Raw genomic sequence first — 24,742 nt, 5'->3', positions numbered from 1 at the left:
TTTTCCTATTAAGTAATAGTTAACACTTAAATAGCATTTACTATGTAGTAACAACAACTCTATGTGATATTATCATTAGCTCCATTTTATAGATGAGGAAACAGGCCCAGGTTAACTCACTTGTCCATAGTCCCCTAGATGGTACATGGCAGAGTTGAGAGTTGAAGCTTTGCAGTCTGAGTCCAGGACTTGTGCTTGTAATATTAACAAAGAGAAGCGTAATGGAGCAGTGGTTAAAAAGAGCAAGACAAAACATGGGATTACAGAAATGGAAGATGTACAAAGACAAGAGGCAAGGGACACTAAAGAGGCAAGGAAAACTTACAACCCCCTCTTCCTCCAGTCCTCCAACCACTAGAGAATGCTTTCATCATTGCTGGTTGTAGAACTCTATAATTACATACAACAATTTATTGGTACCTGCTGGGGATGGGGAGAAGGGTCAGGTTGGTATTACATTTGTACTTAAAAGAAGGATGATGACTGAAAGGAGAACTGCCACGGTGATAATGATAATCTTTTTGAAGTGTTTCCACCATATCCTCCTAAGAATCTTTCTTGTTTTTTTGGATTCTTTGGCCTGAAATAAAAATAAACACAGATGTAAACTTTTCTTTCCATTTCTGGATTAATGTGCACACTACAATACTTAGCACCATCTAAAAGAACAGATTTAATTTGGGACCAATCCCAAAAAGTCTCAATAGGTCTGAGCAGCTATTATAAAACGATGCACCAAGATTCCTTATTGTGGTCAGCTATACTTTTACTGGCTTTATTAACTTCGTGACCTTGAACAAGTTACTGACTCTTTGAACTTCAGCTTCCTCATCTTCACTTCATGATTCTACTTAAATGCCACTATCCCTTATAAACCTATTTAAAATTGCTACCTCCATCTCCATCCCTGAAACCTTATTTCCCTTCAATACATTTTTTCTCCAAAGTACTTATCTTTCATCTAACAATATGTAAATTTTACTTATTTATTGTTTGTTGAGAATGTAAACTTTATGAATGCAGGGATTTTTGTCTGTTGCATTCATTGCTATATTCCCAACAGTGCACGATATAGAGCCGGTGTTCAATTAGTATTTGTTGAAAAAATGAATGACTAAATCTGTTTAGTAAATGAGGATAAGGGCATGTACTACGGAGTCGCCCAGATTGTTAGGCATAACTGAGATAGTGAGGATAGCATATCTAGACTGCCATATAAGAATAAATTATGCCATTGTGATAGTTAATATTTTTGATGAATAATAAAATGGATTTTGTTAAGTACAATAGAAAAAGTTTTATATATTAACATAATTAAACCTAAACAAAATAGCTCACTTTTACTCAAATTACTGACAGAATTGAAGGAGCAGTGGAGAGAGATGAAACAAGGCCACACGGAATTGTAAAATCCTTCCCTCATCCCCTGCAAAAAGCTTTATTGTTTTCATTTGGTCCACTCCTTTTTGTTTTTAAAATACATGTAACTGCTTTTCATATAGCCGTAATACAGGTAAATTGCTTGGTGCTTACATGGATTTCTGCTATCTGCCACCTGGATAAGAAGTAAAATTCTAACAAATTTCAGTTATCTTTCTTCATGCATCAGATCAGCTTCTTTACTCAGTGTATATGGTGATTTTTCAAGAACAAAATCAAGGCTCATGATTACGATGCATGCTATTAATGGCATGATCCTGGTATGCTGCTTGATGGCCTCATGACTCTAACGTATGACAAATAATGGGAGCCCAGGCTTATATATCCAAGATGCCATTTGTTATTCCCAAGGATCTGGCACATGGAAGCTAGTGACTGGGAGTATTTTCCAAGATGTTATAATTTATTGAATGCTTTAAATGCAGGGATTGTATGACAGGCATTATATGTATTTTGCATAATAATATGCAATGTTCATTATAATTTTATGTGAGTATTCCTATTTTATAGTGTTGGAAAAAATGAGGCTCAGAAAGTTTTGTTACTTGCCTCAGATTTAGAGTAAGTGATGAAGCTGGAATTCAAATCTAGAATTGCATGACCATACTGCCTTGTGTAAAAATATTGAATTAAGGTATAAACGGACTTTACATTCTTCTCTTATTTACTTTCTCTTTTATTAATGTAATATGCACATATAATTTGAAAAGTTAGAATTCTACAAGGCTTAAGAGTAAAAGCTGCATTATCTTGCCCAGCTCCTTCCCATTCTGATCTCTATTTTTCAGAGGTAATCACTCTCAGCTCTTTTTTGTATGTTTTGGTTATTTGCTGTATCCCTATTACCTGGATCAGTGGTTCCTAACTGGGGGTCATTTTGACCTCTAGGAGACATTTGGCAATACCAGGAGACAGTTTTGATTGTCATGACTGTAGGGGGTGCTACTGGCATCTAGTGAATAGAAGCCAGGGATGCTGATAAACATCCTACAGTGCATAGGACAGTCCAGAATGTACCATGGTTGAGAAACCCTGACCTAGAAGAGTGTCTGACCTATAGTGGGTGCTCAGTAAATACTGGGTTGAATCCCCAATACCTGCACTAAAAATAAACCAATTACCTCCCTCCTCCCTACCCACCCCCCAAACCCCAACTTGTTGAATGCACTTCATTTAGCTGTTTTATTTTTTCCTGGTGTTTGTTTTCCTCTGCATTACTAGAAAGCATATATATGTGTGTGTATATATATATGTATCTATTTATTTATATGTATACCATGATTTTTCTGTTTCCAACTATAGAAGAGAGGATATAACTCCTACCATACCTCCAAACCCTTCTTCCCCAAACACACTTTTCCCTTCTTTCCTAGCCTCTTTTTGTTTAATTAAAACTTTGTAAATATTTAAGTGTATTCAAGTATATTTGACTACATTGACTTTAATGTGTAACTTTTTTTTTCTAGAGCTAATAATAGGTAGATAGTTAAAATGTTTATTTTTAATCTAGCAACCAGTAATTCACTACTAAACTCTCCAAAAAGGAGCGGGGGAAAATACCCTTCCTTTGATGGCTCCTGGGTTGTGTCCTCCTGCTTTGCCTGGAGGCTCCTCACAGAGCCTTTTGACTTGCTCCAGTCTGGTTTAGTTGGGGTCTAGGTTTGCTATACCTAGAGCTTTAATCTTTGGATCTTTCTTTACCAATATCCTGGGAATGCCCTTCTCGTGTGATGGGCCTTCTGTTTTCTCAATCTCATTTCTTCCCTTTTCTTGATTTATTCCCTCCTATTGGTGAAAAATATCTGCAGAAAACATCTTAGAAAGGGTGAGTGGGAGGCATGTTTCTGAGAATTTACATGCCTAGAAATGTCTTAATTCTACCCTGAGTTGGTAGTTTGGGTATATAGAAGCCTAGTGTGGAAATAATTTTCCTTCAGAATTTTCAAAGCATTCCTTTATTTTTCTTTTGCACCCATATGTTGCTTTTGTGAATTCTAGTATTATTCTAATTGCCAAGTCTTTGTTTTTTCTCTCTCTCTGAAAGCCTTCAGAATCTTCTCTTCCTTTTTAATGTTCTATAATTTTAAGATTACATGCCCTGCTATGGTCCTTGTTTTTTGTTTATGGAATCTGGAAATTCATTATTTAGTTCTCAGAATTTTTCTTGTATTAATCTGATTTTCTCCCCTGTTATTCCGTCATTTTCTTTTTCTGAAACTCCTGTTACTCATATATTGGATCTCTTAACTGATTCTCTTATCTTTTCTCTCTCTTTTTGCTCTACTTTCTGAGAGGATGCCTCAACTTTATATTAAAATAATTCAACTAAATTTAAAAATTTTACTATTTTTTAATTTCCAAAAGATCTTTTTGTTTAATAAATAAGCTTTATATAGATTTACATTCTTGTTTCAGGGTTGTATTATCTTTTTTTTTCCTTTTTACCAAGCAATACTTTTTAATAAACATTTCATGATTACATATCTCTGTCTCCAGTTAATTTGAAGATACTTTACATAAATGTTCTTGCAATGGCAGTACACATTTTGGTTATTTTATTACATTGTTTTAATTAAGTAAATAATGAGTAAATAGCATGATTGCAGAGGCTGTTTTCAGTGTTAGCTAAATATATGACTTAGATTTCAATGCTTCTTTATTGCCTCATGTTTCCTTTTTGTGTATTTTTTTCTTATTTGAAGTATAGCTGATTTACAATGCTGTGTTTTAGGTGTATAGCAAAGTGATTCAGTTATACACACACATACACACACATATTCTTCAGACTCTTTTCCACTTAGGTTATTATAAGATATTAAATATGTATTATCTTCTATTATTTTTCCAAAGACATTAGAGAATTTTTCAAATGAAGCTTTCTTTTGCTTCTGCATTATCTGTTTTGTCTGAGTTCCTTTTTTCCTGTTTATTTTGATTTTTTTTTAAATTACAGGTTTTTTTCCCAAATATCTCATGAACTGTGTTGTTGATTTACTAAAACGATGATTGGAAACTCAGCATGAGTGAGTGAGGGCTATCATTTGGTGGGCTTCACTGTAGGATAATCTGGTGTGGACATGACCATTTCATGGGGGAGTACCTCAGTATCTGTAGGTCAGTATCTGTACCTCATTTTCCCTCGACCTGGTCAGTTTTCTTAGAGAGGAATCGTCTAATCTCCTGCCTGGGTGAGGCTGCCTGGGAGAGATGTTGGGGAGTGGTCACTATATTCAGGATGCAGATTTTCATTTAGTCCGCCTAATTTTAATATGACAGTCACTCTGGCCTCAACTGCACCCGGTGTCTGAGTTTAGAATCTCTTAGGTCTGTTGTCTTTAGATAATACAATTTATTATCCTTTGTCAGGGATAAGGAGAGGAACCTATATTGCAGTCAAGATTCATTTAGTGTTACCCACACCTTTACCACTTTCTATACTTCCTTTAGAATCTCCTTTAGTGATAAACTTCCAGATGTGGTAAAGACAGCCAGCTATCCACTGAAGACTTTAAGTTCCCCTTCCGTAGTGTAGAGTTGTTGCTGGCAAGAGACTCTCCAATCACAGACCATGTTTCTCTCCTACCCCTTGCACCTATGCAAAGCTATAAGACTAATTCTTACCAATAGATTGTGAGTAGAAGTGATGAGTGTCACTTTTGGGCTAACGTGGCTATAAGCAAATGTGCTTCTTCCACGCCATGTTTAACCAGCTGCCACCTGAAGTTGAGACTCTAAGGGGCCAAGGCAATGACAAAGTCACAAAATGGAAAAAGCCTGGGTTTCTGGATTACCATGTGGAAATCTGCTCACTGAAAACCTGCTTTAGACCATTATACAACCAAGAAACAAACCTCTATTGAGTTAAAACACTGAAAACTTGAGGTATGCTGGTACAGCTAGTGTTTTTCTAATATTGAAATTGGTAGTTGGATGAGATATTGTTATGACAAAACCCTAAAACATAGCAGTGGCTTAACCACCAGGTGGTAAGCAGAGAACAAACTAATATTAGAGATTGGAAACATAAAGACCAATGCTATGCACGGTAAAATATTTGCTAAAACTATCATATGTGACAATCTGAAAGGCAGACAAAGTATCATTAAATCTGTCATTTTAGAAGAAGTTTGGAAAATAGAATGGTAGTAGTGTGAGTTCTTGTTACTAGCTACATTTTAGCAAGGTAACAATTGGCTGGTTTGCAAGAAGACATGAAAAGGAATAGAGAGACTGCAGAAATGTGGAACACTGAAAGATTGGATAAGCTGATGGATTTGGGCCCAAATAATAAGACGTAAGATTGAAAAGGCTTTTTAATGACAAAAGCCCATTAAGATTCTACCCTTCCTCAAAAACAAAACCCCCCTGAACCTATTAAAAATGGGCAAAGGACATGAATAGATTTTCTCCAAAGAAGATACACAAATGGCCAACAAGCACATGAAAAGATGCTCAACATCATTAGTAATCAAGGAAATGCAAATCAAAATAAGGATACCACTTCATACCTGGTAGCATGGCTGTAATTTAAAAAAAATGAAAAATTACAAGTGTTGAAGAAGATGTGGAGAAATTGGAACCCTCATATCACTGATGGGAATGTAAAATGGTTCAACTACTGTGGAAAATAGTTGGGAAGTTCCTTAAAACTATCAAAAAGTTAAAATAAAATTACCATATGATCCAGCATTTCCATTTATGTACATACATAAAAAGAATTGAAAACAAGTATTCAAACAAAAACTTGTAAATGAATGTTCATAGCAGCATTATTCACAGTAGCCAAAAGGCAGAAACAACCCAAATATCCATCAGCTGATGAATGGATAAACAAGTTGTGGTACATATATACAATAGAATATTATTCAGCCAAAAAGGAATGAAGTACTGACTCATGCTTACAACATGGATCACCCTCAAAAACATCATGCTAAGTGAAAGAAGCCAGACACAAAAGATCACAGATTATGTTATTCTATTTATATGAAATATTCAGAACTGATAAAGCCATAGAGACAGAAAGTAAGTTATTGGTTGCCAGGGGCTGGGGAGTAATTGCTTAATGGGTATGAAGTTTCTTTTTGGGGTGATGAAAAGGTTTTGGAACTAGATAGAGGTGATGAGTGTACAATATTGTGAATGTACTAAATGCCACTAAAATGTATACTTTAAAATGTTAAGTTTATGTTATGTGGATTTTACCTCAATTGAAAAAAAAAAAAGATTCTGCCCTGCATTAGAGATCAGATTAGGGGTATAAACTTCCTATCCAACCAAGCCTAATGGTCTCAAAGTAGTTGCCTTTAACATGAGAGGAAGGCATGAGCAAGGAAGCAAAGAAATAACCAGGCTTCAGAAATACGTCTGGAAAAGAACTTCACATGTATCCACAATCACTTGGAAATGATTAGAAGCAATGAGATTAGAATCAACTAAGTTTTGAATGGAATTATAAATAAATCAAAAACTGATCTTTTCAAAAGACATCCCCCTCCAAAAAAAAAAAAAAAAAAAGCTTGGAGGTGGTTGCCAGAGGGGAGAGGGGTAGGGGGACAGACAAAATAGGTGAAGGGGATTAAGAGGTACAAATTTCCAGCTATAAAGTAAGTCACAGAGGTGTAATGTACATATAGGGAACATAGTCAATAATACTGTAACAATTTTGTATGGTGACAGGATGGTAAGTGGTCTTATTGTGGTGAGCATTTAATAATATAAAATAATATTGAATCACTGTGTTGTACACTTGAAACTAATATAATATTATATGTTAATTATAACTCCCATAAAAAATAAAGAGAGGTTAGGAATGAAAAAATAAAACTAACCACAGGCACAGGACAGACTGAAAAATTACAGGAGAATACAACTGCACATGGCGTATCACATATAGTTTTTATACATTTGTGGACTGAGTCTTTTGAGGCAACAATGATAAACTATAACATATTGAATTCAACAACACATACAAATATGTAATGTGCAATTCATCATATTTACAGGGTAAAGAAGAAAAATTATTAACTCAATGTGAAAAAGGCATTTGATAAAATGCAACCTCCTTTCATGATAAAATTTCTTAGCAAATGAGGAATAGGAAGAAATGTTCATAGCTTGTTAAAAGATACCTATCAAAATTTGAATGTAAATTTAATACTTAACTGAAGCATTAGAAATTATTCATTTTTCCATCAGAAACAAAACAAGTATTTCAGACATCAACATTTCTCTTCAACATTTTTCTGGAGTTCCTAGCTAATGTAGTAAGACAAGCCTAAATAAATAAATGAACAAACAAACAAATAAATGAATAAACAAATAAGATACATTGGAAAGGATAAAAAAAATCCAGTCCTTGTTTACATATGATAGAATTCCTATGTAGAAAATGCAAATAAATCCATACAAAAAATATTACCATAAAAGAGTTCAGCAAGACTTGGGATACAAAATCAATATGCAAAAATTGACTGTGTTCCTATTAATCAAAAAATTTTTTTTGAAAATGTAGTTTAAAAAATGTCCTTTACAATAGCAACAAAATGGTAAGATATCAAGAAATAAATCTCACAAGAGTTGTACAAGATCTTTATGGGAAAAATTATAAAACTCTATTGAAAGATTTTTGAAAGAGACTTAGAAAAATGAAGAGACATAGCATGTTCAGAGGTGGGAAAATTGTATTTTAAATAAAATGTTCTCCCCGTATTAACATGATTCCACCTAACAGCCTGATAACCTTTTTTGTGTGTGTGTAACTTGAGATGTAGATTCTAAAATTCCCTGAAAGAGAAAGAAGCAAGCCTTGCCAACATAATTTCCAAAAAGTATAAAGTAGATGAACTGGCCCTATAAGATATTAAGGCTTCTCATAAGACCACAGTAACTAAAATGGTGTTTTAATGTTAAAATTGGGGGAGGATATAGCTCAAGTGGCAGAGTGCATGCTTAGTATGCATGAGATTCAGGGTTCAAACCCCTGTACCTCCTCCAAAAATAAATAAATAAACCTAATTACCTCCCCCACCAAAAATGTTTTTTTAATGTTTAAATGGTCCAAAGATATAGAAATAGACCTGTAGAATATAATACATAAAAATCGAAAAAGATTAAAAACTGTTTACATATGAAAACATTACATGTGACAAGGTTGGCATTACAAACCAGATGGGAAAGGCTGAGCTATTCAATAAATGATTATTTGTTTTATAGCACAGGAAACTATATTCAATATCTTGTAACCTATAATAAAAAGAATATGAAAAGAAATATATATATGTATATGTATGACTGAAACATTATGCTGTATATGGGAAATTGACACAACACTGTAAACTGACTATTCTTCAATTGAAAAACAGTTGTTTAGGGTACTGGTTATTTATACAGAAAATAATAAAATTTGATTCTGACCTACCTCATAATTTATGCAAAAATAAAATTTCAGATGTTTAAAGATCCATGTTTAAGAAGCAGAATTAAAAACTTTTGAGACAATGTAAGAGTCTGCTTATAACCTGGGGAAAGGAAGGCATTCTTAAACAAGACACAGAAAGCATAACTATGAAGAACAAGACTAATATATTTGCCTACATGAAAGTTAGACTTTAGTCCTAAAAGGGACACTACACACAAAGTTAAAATCAAGCCACATATTGGGAGAATATATTTACACTTTACATAACTATTAGGATGAAGAATTATATATTCATTCTTTAATAGTTATAAAATTAGTATTATATACATATAACTACAAAGTATTTAAAAAGGTAGACAGCCCATTAGCAAAATGGGCAAAGGATGTCAATAGACAATTCACAAAAGAAAATCTAATGGTTAATAAACACAAAAATTGCTCACTGTCATTCAAAATTAGGGAAATGCAAATTAAGACAATAATTATTTTCTTTCCCCTACAAAACTGTTAAAAATTATAATCTCATAATCCCAAGTATTGGCAAGGTGCTATGGAGCAACAGGACCTCACATACGATACTGATGGAAGTATAAATGGGCATAACAGTTGGGAAAGCAATTTTGAAATATTTGTTAATTTAAAGGTGCACATATTTTAAGATCCAGCAATTCCATTTCTATGTATATATTGTAGAATGAGGGTTCCAAAATGGGATTAAACATCCCAGGAGGTTGTGTAAAATGATTCACTGGAAAACAGAAACATAATATTAGAACCTCTATTTGTTCATCTTAATCTACAAAACAAGAAGGAGGCGGGTGGAGGTTACAGCTCACGTGGTAGAGTGCATGCTTAGCATGCACAAGGTCCTGGGTTCAATATCCAGTACCTACATTAAAAACAAAAAAAGGAGGAAATGAAAATATTTAGTGTTTAACATATGGATAGGCACTGACATCTTCCCTAGGTGTTATATAAGATGGTATAGCATGAAAGTTAAGGTGTTTTGAGGGAAGAGAGGAAATTCCACAGTGATAGAGAGCTGACCACAGCATACTCCTTTACCCACTCGCTTGTAGGATATTCCAGTTCCTACAATTTACATGCATCTGGGTAAATGAATGTATGAGTATTAGTACTTAGTTTTCACTAAACTAAAAAGTAGACGTGTGGCTTAATTATACTAATAAGGCAAATATAAATAAGAAAATGGCAACGAGGATATATCTCTGCTTCTAGTTTGAATACTCCATCTGCCATATTTAGAGATTTTAAAAAATAGTCATTTGTAGTAAGAGCTGACTTTTAATCACATTGCTAGCATTAAAAAATGTTATCAATATTTTTCTTAATCAGGGAAATAGTTTTAATTTTGTTAAGAAAACAAATTATTTAATATTTTATTTCATCTTTGTCTCATTCTTTTAATTTCTATTTTTCTGTATGTTTTATAATATATAACATATTATAGAAGAACATATATAGCTTATATATAATTTATATCTATATATTTAAATGCAGTCTCAAGAATATTTTACAAATAAGTATGCATGATCAAAAAACTCTATAGACAATTGTCTTAAAAACATTTTTGCAAATGTGTACCAAAAGTTCAATGCAGTATTGTTCCTTAAAAAGAAAAAGTTGGAATCTACATTAACGTTTATTAAAAGAGGAAAGGAAAGGATAAGCACACCGTATTTCTTAAAATAGTAATGTTATGCTGTCAGAAGTTAAACTGATAAATTAGAGCTAAGTGTATCAAAATGAACACCTCTCAAAAACATAGGTAGAACTGAAAACTCAGGTTGCAGAAGGGTACAATCATTATAATGTCATAAATACAAAGTTTAGAAATGCAAAACAATACTATAGACACATACATAGACAGTAGATCTTCAAGAGATTTTGTTGAATTAACCAATGAGTAAAAGGTGCAAGGATAGCAAAGATAAGAGGGAAAAACTCAGCCTGTGTAATGAATGAGGAGATGACTCTTGAGCTGGGTTTTGATGGATGAATAGAAGTTTTCCAAGGCAAGGAAAAAGAGGGAACAGTATATTTAAAGGTGTGAAATCATTCAATGTGTACTTTGGAGAATTACAAATAGTCTGGTATTTTTTGAGACTTATAAACTACAGGACCATGACCTCTGGATGACAATATAGTCAGAAGAAAGCTCACTAAGTTAGAGATGTTGAACAGTACCCTGGTGTCTAACAAAGGTGCACCACTGGAGGGTTTTAAAAAGGCTATAGATAATATCCATACTTTCATTTTAAAAGAATATTTATAGTGTCAGTGTGGAGGATGACTGGAGTAGAATAAAACTAAAAGGTGGGAGAACAATTAAATCTGGGAATTACCAGAATCAGGCAAGAGAGAACTGATCTTGGAGTGAGACAGTGAGTGGCAATGGATGAGCAGAAGGTGGGTTTAAGAGATTTAGCCATTCTGTGGAATACTATTTAGCAATGAAAAGGAATAAAATATTAACACACAACAACATGGATATTAGAAACATTATGTTAAGTAAAAGAAGTCAAACACAAAAGACTATGTATTTTATGATTCTATTTATACGACGCTCCAGAAGAGGCAAGACTATAGTAACTGAAAGCAGATCAGTGGTTGGTTGGGGTCAGAGGTAGGGTTAAGTCAACTATAAAGGAGGGATGAGGAAGATTTTAGGATGGAAGAGCTGGTCTACAACTTGATTGTGGTCACACAATTGTACACAATTACCACAAGCCATTAAACTCCACTTAAGGTGGGTGAATATTATATGTAAATAATGCTTTGGTAAGTTGTTTTTAAAGAAGTAAAAATGAGCCTAAGAACAAAAAAGATTTAGGAAGGTGAATTAATAGAACTTGGTGAGTAAAAAGTATGTGTAGACTTTGCTTTACCTGGTGGCTGTGTTTCTAGAAACTATCTGTAAAAATAAAATTTTAAATGCTCAGAGGAAGCTTTCAACTTTTAGTGATTGTTTTAAAACTATTTTTTAATACAGAATTTCAAACACATACAAAAGTTAACAGGTGGCATAATGAGCCCCTATATTCTCAACATCCAGTTTTAACCATTGTTATTTTATGGCCAATTTTATTTCATTTATACCCCATTCTACTCCCCAACTCCTGAACTATTCTGAAGCAAAATTCAGATGTTACATAATTTCATTCGTAAGTATTTTACTGTATATCTCTAATAAGTAATGACTCTTTTCAAAACATAACCACAATGCCATAGTGATTTCACTGGTGTATGCAGCTATCAAAATTAATCAAATTGTACGTTTGAAATATGTTTAGTTTGCTGTACAGGAAACATACCACAATGAAGGTGTTTTAAAAAAAACATAACCACAATGCCATTATCACACCTAAAAATTAGTAATATTCCTTAATATCATCTAGCATCCAGCCAGAGTTCAAATATCTAGTTGTCTCATGAAGCTGTGAAATTTCACTTTTATAGTTTGTTAGAATCAAAATCCAAGTAAGGACCACACACTGCAATTGATAATACCTTCTAAGTCTTTTTTTGGGTAAGTTTCCTTCTCCTTTTTTCCCTTGCAATTTATTTGTTGACTAACCTCTGTGTTTCTTAATGTAAGAAATCCTCCTTTCACACAAATAACCATCTGTTACTTTAATGGGTTTTAAAATTTGGATTGTTTTATAATTATTCTTTTAATACTTTAGTTGCATTTCAATAATTTTTTTCATGAAGCCATAGCTTGGTGACATACGATTCTCTCACTTAGTGTCCCAGGTGTATTTTTGCTTTGGGCAGTTTGTCTCAAGGGTAGTGAGCCTGTGCTTTAGAGCAGTATTTAGGTATCAAGAGAGCTCTGTAACACTCACAGTTGTTTGCAGATTAGCTGTCTTATCAGAGAAGATATTCAATCTTCCCTCGTTTTCCAAAATTTTATCAATATTTTGGGTCAGAACATTTTTTACATCAGTCACTTGACTCCTCAGTGTGGACATCGAGCTGTCATCTTGATTTTTATTGTATTTCATCTATATAGAAGTGAAATATAATATAAATTTTATTTTCTATAAGTGAAATCTATTATGATACACTGTATAAATTAGAACAAAGGTGTCAAAGGCACATCTCACTTGCATTTCAGCATAAGGAATCAACTAAGCCTCAAATTGTCTCACCTTAATCTTGCAGGAAAAATGGAGGGTGGCGGGAGCAGGACTGTATAATCAGCAGTGGAAGTTTCTTTTTAAGTTTAAATTTTTTGTTTATTTATTAGTAGAGACTTTTAAAAAAGAGCAGTTTTAGGTTTACAGTAAAATTGAGTGAAAAGTACAGATACTCCTTATCCCTGACACATGCACAGCCTTCCTCACCATCAACATCCTGCACTTGACTGGTACATTTGTCACAATGGGTGACCCCACATTGATGCATCGTTATCATACAAAGCCCATAGTTTACATTAGTGTTCACTGTTAATACTGTAAATTCAACGGATTTGGACAAATGTATAATGACATAATGACATGTATTCGTTTTTACAGCATCATACAGAACAGCTTCACTGCCCTTAAAATCCTTTGTGCTCCACCTAATCATGCTTCCTTTTTCCCTAAGCCCTGGAGACAACTGGTCTTTTTACTGTCTCCATAGTGTTGCCTTTTCCAGAATACCACATAGTTAGAATCATACAATGTGTAGCCTTTTCATATTGGCTTCTCTCACTTAGTAATATGAACTTAAGATTCATGTCTTTTCATGGCTTAATAGCTCATTTTTTTTTAGGGCTGAATAATAGTCCATGGTTTGGATGTACTGCAGTTTATTTATCCTATGGAAAGACATCTTGGTTGCTTCCATGTTTTGGCAATTATGAATAAATCTGCTCTAACATCCATATACAGGTTTCTGTGTGGATGTAAGTTTCAATTCCTCTATGTAAATACCAAGAAGCATAATTGCTGGATCATATGGTAAGAGTATGTTAGTTTTGTAAGAAACTGCCAAATTGCCTTCCAATGTGACTGTACCATTTTGCATTCCCACCTGCAGTGAATAAGAGTTTCTACTGCTCCACATCCTTGCCAGCATTTGGTGTTGTGTTTTGAATTTTGGCCATTCTAATAGGTGTGTGAGGGGTATCTCATTGTTACTTTAATTTGCAATTCCCTAATGACATATGATGTTGAGCATCTTTTCATATGCTTATTTGCCATCTGTATATCTTCTTTGGTGAGGTATCTATTCATATCTTTGACCTATGTTTCAATCAGGTTGTTTATTTTCTTATTGTTGAGTTTTCAGTGGTCTTTGTATATTCTGGATTATAGTTCTTTATCACATTTCTCTTTTGCAAACATTTTCTCCCAGTCTGTGGCTTGTCTTCTCATTCTTGTGACAGTTTTTTGATCCAATTTGACAATTTCTGTCTTTTAATTGGTGTATTAAGACTGCTAACTTTTAAAGTGATTATTGATATGGTTGGATTAATATCTTCCATATTTGTTACTGTTTTCTATTCATTGCTCTTGTTCTTTGTTCCTATTTTTGTCTTCCACTCAATCTATATGAAAAATGATCTCTAAGATATAGTGCTATATTAAAGAGGTAAGCTGCAGCTGCAGAACAGTATTAAATAATAACTCATTAAGCACTTAGTATGTTCCAGGCACTGTTTTAAGCACTTCACACATGCTAGTTCATTTAATTCCCAAACCACTATATAAAGTAGTACTCCTACTGTCTCTTATTTTCTAAATAAGAAAATTCAGACTGAGAGAAGTTAATATATTGCCTGATTTTACACAGCTAGAGGCTAAGCAAGAAGCTCCAGAGATTAAGCCTTTACTCATTGTATAATTCTGGAAGGTTACACACCAAACTGTTAACAGTGCTCACCTCAAGGGAGTTTGATTGAGACCTTAGGAAATACTCATATTTCACTTTAAATACTTTTGCTTTATCTCACTTTATTAATGACTATTACTTTTTGAATAAAAATGATATGAAAACCTCTTGATCTTTGGCAAGTGATCAAATCCACCTTAAACAGAACTCTGATCTTGGTTCCTGGACCATACAACTCATAGTTGACGTTCTGTCAGGAGCTTACTAGTTGGATGTAGAAGAGAGGGAACTGTATCCCTCCAAAAAGATACCTTCAAATCCTAATTCTGGATACCTGTGAATGTGACCTTATTTGGAAATAAGGTTTTTGCAGATATAATCAAGTTAAGATAAATAGTGAATCTTTGATTTTTCTTTTTGTTTCTCTTCTCTTTTCCTCTCCTTTTAAAAAGTGCTTAATCTTTTTTAATCTAAGAGATGCATCTAAGTTTTGTTAAGATAATGTATTCATAGTCCGTTCAATGGTATTTGGTACATTTATATATATACATATATATAATTAAAATATGTAATATATAATTAAAACTCTCTCAAAACTACTTTTTTTTCTGCTGTGTGCATTTTGTTAATTATAGTATAAAAAATTCAACAAGTTTTACAAAATTTTCTGCAGATTTAAAGCCCACCAGGTTAGTTTATAAATGTTAAACAGGAATCTTTTTGATGTCAGATGTGTTAACTGCTTAAAATGTGCATATTTTTGCATGGTAACTAGTTTTCACGGAGTTATGATAATAATATATTTTGGCTGCATTGAATATTACAGAATTCTTCATAAGAAATATTTAATATATCTATCCTGAGTTACTTTTTCAGGCATTGTGGTGGGCACACCGTATGGTGACCCCCACTGAGTCATATCTTAGTAAGATTTCCCCCACTTAAGTGTGATTTTCTCCTAATGAATGGAAGCAAAGGTGATGCAATGTCACTCCTATGATTATGTCATATTATATAACAGTTAGCAGACTGGAGTGAGAGGTTCCTCTGCTGGCCCTGAAGAAGCAAGCCCTGTGCTGAGGATGCTCACATGGCAAGGAGCTGCCATCAGTCTTTAGGACCAGGGGTGTCCTCCAGCTGACAGCCAGCAAAAAGTGGCATCCCTTGCACAGCTCTGAGGAAATGAACTCTGTAACAACCCGAATGAGGCCAGAAGCAGATTCTTCCCCAGAGCTTCCAGAAGAGAACACAGCCGGGCTGACACACGGACTGCAACCCTGAGAGGCCCTGAGCAGAGAACCCAGTTAAACTGAGCCTCGATTTCTGACCTATACTAACTGTGTGAGATAGTAAATGTGTCGTGTTTCTGGCTGCTGATTTGCGGTAAATTTGTTACACATACATTGAAAACTGATGCAGGTATACTTAAAATATTTTATTATGGAAAAGTTCAAATATATACAGAAACAGAGTGAATTATTCAGTGTGCCCATCACCTAGTTTCAGCATCGCCAATCTTATTTCACCTATACAACTATCGATTACCCCTTCCCCAAATGTATTATTTTAAAGCAAATCCCAGACAGTCTATTATTTTAATCTGTAAATGCTTCATTTTGTATCTCTAGAAGATACAGCCTTATTTTTCTTAAAAACAAAATCATGACATCTAAAAATATTCCTTAGTATCATCAAATATTTGGTTTGTCCCTTGTACACTGTTGGTGGGAATATAAACTGGTGCAACTACTGTGGAAAACAGTGTGGAGGTTTCTCAACAAACTAAAAATAGAACTACCATAAGACCCAGCAATTCCATTCCTGGGTATATATTTGAAAAAAAATAAAAGTACTAATTTGAAAAGATACATGCATCCCGATGTTCATAGCAGCATTATTTACAATAGCCCAGATACAGAAGCACCCAAAGTGTCCATCAACAGGCCAATAGATTAAGAAGATGTGAGATACACACACACACACACACACACACACACACAGGAATACCACTCAGCCATAAAAAAGAATGAAATATTGCCATTTGCAGCAACAATGGATGGACTTGGAGGGCATTATGCTAACTGAAATAAGTCAGACAGAGAAGACAAATCCTGTACATCACTTATATGTAGAATCTAAAAAATACAACAAGCTAGTGAATATAACAAAAAAGAAGCAGACTCACAGATATGGAGAACAAACTAGTGGTTACCAATGGGGAGATGAAATGGGGGAGGGGTAAGACAGGGGTAGGGTAGTAAGAGGTAGACACTATTAGGTATAAAATAAGCTACAAGGATATACTGTACCACATAGGGAATACGCCAATACTTCATAGTAACTATAAATGGAGTATAATCTTTAAAAATTGTGAATCATATTATATACCTATAACTTAAATAATATTATACAGTAACTATGTCTCAATAAAAGAAAAAAATTTAAAAACTTTATTATGTTAAAACATACATATCATAAAATGTGTAATTTTAACTATTTTCAACTGCTTAGTTCAGTGGCATTAAGGATATTCACCTTGCTGTGCAGCTATCACTACCATCCATCTCCAGAACTTTTTTATTTTCCCAAACTGAAACTCTGTACCCATTAAACAAGAACTCCTCCTCCCTTCCACTCAGTCTCTGGCAACCGCCATTCTACTTTGTCTCTATTAATCTGATTACTCTATGTACCTCAAATAAGTGGCATCACACAGTATTTGTCCTCTCGGACTGTCTTATTTCACTTATTAGGGACTACTTAAAATATTTACTTTAATAGGATTTTATAATTGTGTAAAATATTTACAACAGTTCCAAGTCAACTTTCATTCAGAGAGCTCTAGTTTCTATTCCTGTCCCCATTTCTACACAGGCAACCATTGAAATGCTTTTGGTTTATCCTTCCCATGTCCTTCTGTCCCACCCTTTTTCACTATAAGCAAAAATATATTTGTGTTTATTCCCTCTTTCTTAAATGGATGCATACAGGATGATAAGTAAATAACAGAATACTATACATATTTTCTCTATCTTGCTTTACTCACTTATCAATGTATCTTGGATACCATTCCTTATCATTATATAGAGATAGAAGTTCTTACTTCTCATTCACCTTAACAGCTCTTAACTCATAATTCCTGATTAGTTAGATGTAACACTAACAATGTTTAGGAATACAATTGGAGGTTACATACCATATACTTTCCTAATACTTGTTGAAAATCTGCAGCGACTGCATTTGAAGGAGAAAAATGTTCTTGTGACATCAAAGGATTTCTCAGAAAAGTCTCACTAACCTGGGAAAATTAATGGAAATATTTAAACTATATAGATAATTTCAACTGGAGAACTACAGAGCAAGCATTATTTGAAGCAAAGTCTGGCAGAAACTGGCAAGAAAAGAAACCAGAACATTTCTGGATTTTTGGTGTCTGGGTGTCCTTTCCATTTAAAGATACAGTATTAATGAAAACTGTGCTTTCCCAGTCTTCTCCACCACAGAAGTACAGACCACAGCCTCGTATCGTGAGACTGCAGGTGCTGCCTTGACTCTTTGGTATTGGCATTTCTGGGGAAGTGAGGGGACTTGCAGATGTTTCCTTTTGGCAGAGAAGGAAAGATGGGATTCCATGATATCTTCTAAATAAATGCTTTCCATTTTCCCCTCCTGCCCCTACCCTCAAAATCCATTCAACAATAACAAAACAATCCCAACTAAATATCATGATACTATTTTTCAAAACCTATAGGGTTGTTATATGACATTTCAAAACTTCAAGAAGGAATTTTGACAATTCTGACAATTCAGAAGTAGTAGTAACCATCATGTGGTTAGAAGTTTTGTGTCATATAGTTTTGAAAAGTTGGTAAAGTTGAGATGTTCTTCCATAATGGCAGAGAAGGAAAAAAAATTAGAGTGGAGTCAGTTAAATGGCTAACAACGTTTAGCAGGTAGATGCTAATGACTGTCTCGGCATAACTGTAGAGTGAACTACAGTATTAGGTCTTGTAATCTTTGATTCTATATATGGTTACAGTTTGAGTTGTGTTAAAACAAGTTGTTATGCTAAACAAATAAAATGTATGCATTATTTATGACTGTGACTGGAGAATAACTATTAGTAACTATAGTATAGCTGACTGATTTTTCCATGAATATTTTTTGTTAAAATATTTATCCTAAATTATATATTTGTGAATAAAATTGAAGATTAGTATTTTTTACTTTTTAAAATAAGATACAAACATACTATCTGGACCATAAAGTTATCAGAATAATGGTTTAGCCGTGGTCTGCCTCTGAGACTGCCTTTCACAGTCTTATTCTAGTCGGAGATTAAATGCTGGGTGATAGCAACTGATGATATCTATTGAGAAGGTTAATTACCCTTTGAGAAACTTATAAAATCTCATTTATCCACATAAGTACATACATATAAGTATTCCATTTAGCATATTTTATATTTGCCAGGAGTTTTCAGGTAAGATGTTTCCTAAAGATAGTATGTCTTGAGTAAAAAATTTTTTTCATTTAACTCATACAATTGATTCATATTTTCTACCAGAAATGTCTTACAATAATTATTTGAAAATTAAATACATATGCTATTGAAAAGGTATATTAAATATTAGTAAAGATAATTTTTCTTATTTTTAAAGAACAAAATAAATACACAGAGAGATTCTAGTAGATCTGGGTGGATTGTCTTTGCAGATCTTGCTTTCGAGTCAGGGGAGGTATGAAAGCAGGAGACAGATGAGGGATAAGGGCAAGAAATCTCTGAAGGTCATTAATGGCTCTACTATACAGACATGTAGATGTTAATCTCGCAGACATGTATGATCTGCTTTTGGTCAGTGACATTATTACTAATAAACTATAGAATAGACACCTAATAATTTCAGTAACTGAAGAAGTCCTTAAAGTAGTACAAGAAATTACTTACATTTTTAAGAAATGCAGATGGTGTTATGGTATCCAAGGTATTGTCTGAAGCACATAGGTAAGTGATTCCATCAATAAACAGAGTATGGTAGACAAAGCTTTGAAAAGAGTACATTCATTTACATCACATTAAAGAAATTAAGCAATGACACAGAGAATTTAAATTTCATTTTCAAGCTCTCACTAACAGTGTAAAAACTATGTAGATAACTTTTTATAATCAGAATAATTAGAGAATCTATCATACACTTGAAAAATCAAAGTAAATTACGTTAAATAAAAACTCTCTAAAATATGAAGGCCTTTTGGCCTGAGGCACTGGAAAGGTAACATGTGGAAGGCTGTAGGGGGAGGTTTGGTTTTGGAACTAAGTTTGAGATGCCCATTAGATATCCAACAGAGACGTAGAAGAAGCAGTTGGATATACAAGTCTGGAGTTCAGGGAAGAGATCCTCAAAAGACTCAAATTAGAATGTCCACTGTAGGTTAAGCAAATAGTAGAGGAGGATAGTATCTTTTTTCAAAAAAAATCACTTCAGCTAATAAGTGAAAACAAAACTAGATGTCACCATTTTGCAACCCCCCAATAAATTAATGGCTCTAGGATGTAGGCAGTGAAAGTCAATGGCTGCTAGCATGCCGAAAGGAGACATACGCAGATGTTATGTACCATCTGATGAAAAAACACCTGTAGTCTTGCCAAAGGGATCATGCCGCCGGATCCGGCTGCTTGGAACATGGTGAATTGTATTTTGAATATGCAATCAGCAAAACCAGAATATGGGAAGCTCTACAGGTTCTTCAACAATAAATTGTAAGGAAAAGAAAGGGAAGGAGGGGAAATATGTGGGTTAAAGAGACTTGGAAAACATCAATTTTAAAAATGGGCAGGATTGGGCTCTTGTGTCTGAGGATGCATATTTAGGTACTGAGGCAATAAACAGGATAAATGACTGCAACAGAAGTTGGAATGATGGTTGATTTGAGGGGGAGGGAGGAAACTGTGAGCAGGCCAGGCTACATGGTGGGGAGTTTTGGGGGGAGCTGGCAGTACTCCATTTTCTGACTTAGGTGACAGTTGCAGTTGGTTGGTAGTGGGGTTCTTCGAAAAACTTCATGAAACTATACATTTGCTTGATGAGGTTTTTCTGTTTTGTTTTATTTTACAATATAAAGGTTAAAACAAACCTCCTCTTAAAAAAAATGATGAGTCTAAAAATTATAGAAGCTTTCTTATTCCTCACCTGTTCTTTTACTAGCAAAAGGTTTTTAAGACTGGTTTAGGCCAAACCATGCAATGTCCCAAGTAAATCTTAATGATCTTATTACAGATATTTTCAAGTGGAAGTCTCCTTTTTTATTAATGAAATATTTTGGGTATGCCAACAAAGTATGGAGAATAAGATAACAAGAACAGTTGTAGACCTACCATCCAGTCAAAATGTTACAGAGACAATGTCCCCACAACTTCTTCTCCCTTCTCTTTGCAGAGGGAACCACTATTTCGAATTTAGTGTTCATCATTCCCATTCATCATTTTATACTTTTACATATAAAAGTTCTCCTTTCTGAGGGTTCAATCAAGAGTCTGTGCAACAAATATTTTTTCCCTATATCATTATCATTGGAATTATTAGCTAGTAATTATTGAAAAGTAGGCTTTTATTAGAGTATACCATACCTTCCCATATGAATTATGGTCTTTGGTTCAGCTCTAAGAAGCACTAGTTTAAGCACTGTTGCAGCTGCTTCCTAAAAATAAATTGTCAGCATTTACTTTGCAGAAGACTGTAGTGTCTTTCATTATACATCTCCTTAATTTACCAATGTTCTGTTTAGTTTATTAAGGAACAACTGTTTACTAGGAGGACAAATAGGTGGTTATTCGTAATGCATGGTAAGAGGCAAGTTATCATGAAATATTCATATGAATCTGAAGGAAAATAATAAAATTACATAAATACACATATACTTTGTGCATACACATAAGTATGCAAATATAAGTTGCACTAATTAGTCTTATTTTTACAGCACATTATCATATATGGTTTCAAGGCTGGGAAGTACTATCTAATCAAGTATCTTTTCAGTGACCTCTATGAAGCTACATATAAAATATTAATGGATTAAAAGTATTCTGCTTTTAGTCTCAGAATAACTTAAGCAGTCTTCTTTTTTTTTTGATTAAGATAAAAAATTTTATTCATTATTATTCACTGATTTTTTTCTAAAAGACAAATAATTACTAAGATCTCTCATGCCTGTTTCTTATAAGGCTTATTCTTTGGGGGAAATTTTGTAAGGTACTGCGATTATCCAGATACCTTAAATACAGTTGATTGTATGGAATCCCATAAATTGACTTTACACATGTGAAAGGGACGTGAAAGTAACCTAAGAAGACTTGAGTAGCCGCACTCCTGATTAACTTTTCCATTTTTACAAAATGACACTGGAAATAAAAACTTTTGGGGAGAGTAAGGCTTATTACTAATGGTAAAGAGTAAAACTTGAAATTATTGGTATTGCCTGAAAAATCCAGGCAGTATTTTCTAGAAAAGGATTTCCTAAGAAACATTAAGGGAATCTATAATCTTTCAATTAGTCTATTCTCTTCATTGGATCATATTCCCCTACCTTTCTCCAGGTGTCTCTGTTAGAGTATATAAACAATGGAATCATAGAAAAATGACAAACGAAGCAAATGGCAACGTGAGGCAGTAAAATGAGTGACAGCCTGGGCTGCAGTACTGTTTCTAGAATTGATGTGCTGCACAGCTTGAGAAGGTGACTTATCTGGGTCTGTTTCCTTGTGTGAAAAATGAAGGGACTGGGCAAGATGATCTCTAGGATCCTGTCCAGCTCCATCATGATTTGATTTCATGATTATGCTTTGGTAGGTACTAATATTGTCTAGTAAGTATAAAATATTTGTCATATTAATATTTAGCACCAAGGAAAGGTATGTCCCTTGAAGCTCTTTGTCATCCTTTTTCTCCTCTCTGGTCAGCCTTCCACAGAGCAGTCATCCCACATCTTTAATCCTTTCCTCCGACTGCATACTGCTCCATCGCCTTCCACTTTCTTACCTCCCTGCATGCTTCATAAAGAGAGGCCACTGGGCTTATGAACTCCTTTAAGACAGGGACTGTTTTAATCTTTGTACAGTGGACGATGCCGTAGTAGGTTCTTAATAAACATTTCATAATTATGAAGGGAGACAGAAAGTTGAAGGATAAGATTGCCCAAGAAAAGTATACAGTCAGAATAGCAGAGCGCCAAAAAGCAGAACGCTGTTTTAGAACAGAATAGAGAGGTGGGCCACCGAATGAGAGGAATGGTATTCTGAAAACCAAGAGAAGAAAATTAAAACAATGTCTTATGCTCCAGAGAAGCTGAACAAGATCTACAAGGTGTTCATTGAACTCACAGTCCTTCTTGGGCAATCTTATCTACTTCAACTATCTTTAACTGTTCACCCTGACCCTCTGAGTGCGACCTATTGGATATTTTTATGACTTAAATATTTTGGGAATAAGATGGAGGAATAAATACACAAATAGATTGGCTATTTCCAACCCGCAACACAATTCAACCTGTCCCAGGCTGTACTCTCCTCCCCTGCATTCCCTCTGACTCCTTTCCCCACAATTCTGCCCCTCCATCTGTCGTTTCTATCGTTTGATGCCACCTAAGAAAAAAAATTGACAAATCTTCACATTAAACACCTTAAACTTACACAATGTTCTGCCAATTTTATCTCAATAAAGCTGGGGAAAAAGATTTTAAAAATTGAGAATCATCCTAGTCATGGCCCTGACCCTTCTCCCGCATATTCAGCCAGTCATTAACTCTATGAGGATTAGTTTTACAAAGTAAGTTTAGGATCTGTCCCCTTCTTTTCTTCTGCAGGTTATTGCCCTAGCTCAGGCCCTTAGATCTTCTGGGTAACCAGTAAGAATACCATCCTGTTTCTCTTCCCTCCAATCCACCTTGTACATTGTAACCAGATCAAATTTTCCAGGAGATGAATCAGATCTTGCTATTCTTCTATTTATAAATCTTTAGGATAAAAAACCAAACTGAATATAGGACTTTTTATTAACTATTCTTTGTCCACTTTTCTGACCTCATCTTTAGCCCCTGTATACTGGGAACCTGTGCTCTATCTAGCCCCACTGAGGTTCTTGAGGTTCTTGAGGTTCCGCAAACACACCACACTGATCCCTCCGCATGGGGTCTCCACCCCCCTTTCCTGTGCCAGGCTAGGGCTAATGCTTGCAATGCTTTTGCACAGGAGCATCACCTCCTCTGTGGCTGGCAAGCAGTCACCCATCCCGAGTGCTACGGGAGTAATCTCGATCTACCTCCACTGAAATACTTTCACACTGTAGGACGACTGAACGTAGCCCCTGAGTATAAAGGGACAACGTGCTCATCAAAGGACAACTCCAGGCACCGTTTTCTCTTCATCGTTTCATCCCCCACACCTTTACCCTGGGATTTTGCGACTAACACATGCTCAATAAATGTGGGTTGAACTGCTGACCATTCTTCAGTTTCTCATTTTCTCTCAGGGGAGAGAATATTTTTAAGGGTCTCCGGAATTAAACGTGACTGCTAATCACGGCCAAGTAGGTCGCGTGCAACACCAACCGTAGCCCCTGGGCGGCGCACTTGCGGCTCTGCCGTCTGGGAGCGCGAGCGGCTCCCGCCAGGGATTCACCATCTCGCAGGCTAGGCCGCGCGGCGGCGTGGCCTCTCGAGGGAGAGGCCGTTCGCGGAGGCGGGGCCTCACGCCTCAACAGCCGATTCCCGGCAGCTCCTTAGCGCCGCGTCCCGAGGGGCAGGTCCGGTGGGTACCACCCTCGAAAAGTGGAACCCGTGATGGCCGAGGTGGCGACCCAGGGGTACCTGATAAGAGCCGCCGGTTAGGGCCAGCTCGGCTAGGACCGCTCGGCCATTTGCAACGCAGCTGTAGGTGATCGTCATAGTGGGCGGGCCAGTGAAGGAAAGGCTCCCGCCAGACCTAACCGCCCGCGGCAGCCTCGGGGCGGGTGACTGGGGCGGGGCTCCGGGAGAGGACGGTGTCTG

General features: G+C 35.2%; 1 protein-coding gene across 2 annotated transcripts; it reads right to left on the bottom strand.

Annotated features, from left to right (window-relative positions):
* Positions 1-396: 396 nt before the first annotated feature.
* LOC116147180 (uncharacterized) lies at positions 397-24,654 on the bottom strand. 2 transcript variants are annotated; one of them, XM_031432760.2, is made up of 6 exons: positions 24,563-24,654; positions 21,330-21,400; positions 19,650-19,746; positions 17,898-17,999; positions 12,727-12,885; positions 397-580 (listed from the first exon to the last, which is right to left on the bottom strand). In XM_031432760.2, the coding sequence occupies exons 1-6, from the start codon at positions 24,638-24,640 to the stop codon at positions 443-445; spliced, it is 645 nt and encodes a 214-aa protein (XP_031288620.2). In that variant the 5' UTR covers positions 24,641-24,654; the 3' UTR covers positions 397-442. The 2 variants fall into 2 exon arrangements, with proteins under 2 accessions (XP_031288620.2, XP_031288648.2); XM_031432788.2 differs by lacking the exon at positions 12,727-12,885.
* Positions 24,655-24,742: the final 88 nt, after the last annotated feature.

The sequence above is a fragment of the Camelus dromedarius genome, chromosome 1 (genome assembly GCF_036321535.1).
Source record: "Camelus dromedarius isolate mCamDro1 chromosome 1, mCamDro1.pat, whole genome shotgun sequence".
Classification (NCBI taxonomy): domain Eukaryota; kingdom Metazoa; phylum Chordata; class Mammalia; order Artiodactyla; family Camelidae; genus Camelus; species Camelus dromedarius.
The sequence above is the reverse complement of the archived record's forward strand: the minus strand, read 5'-3'. Positions and strand labels throughout refer to the sequence as shown.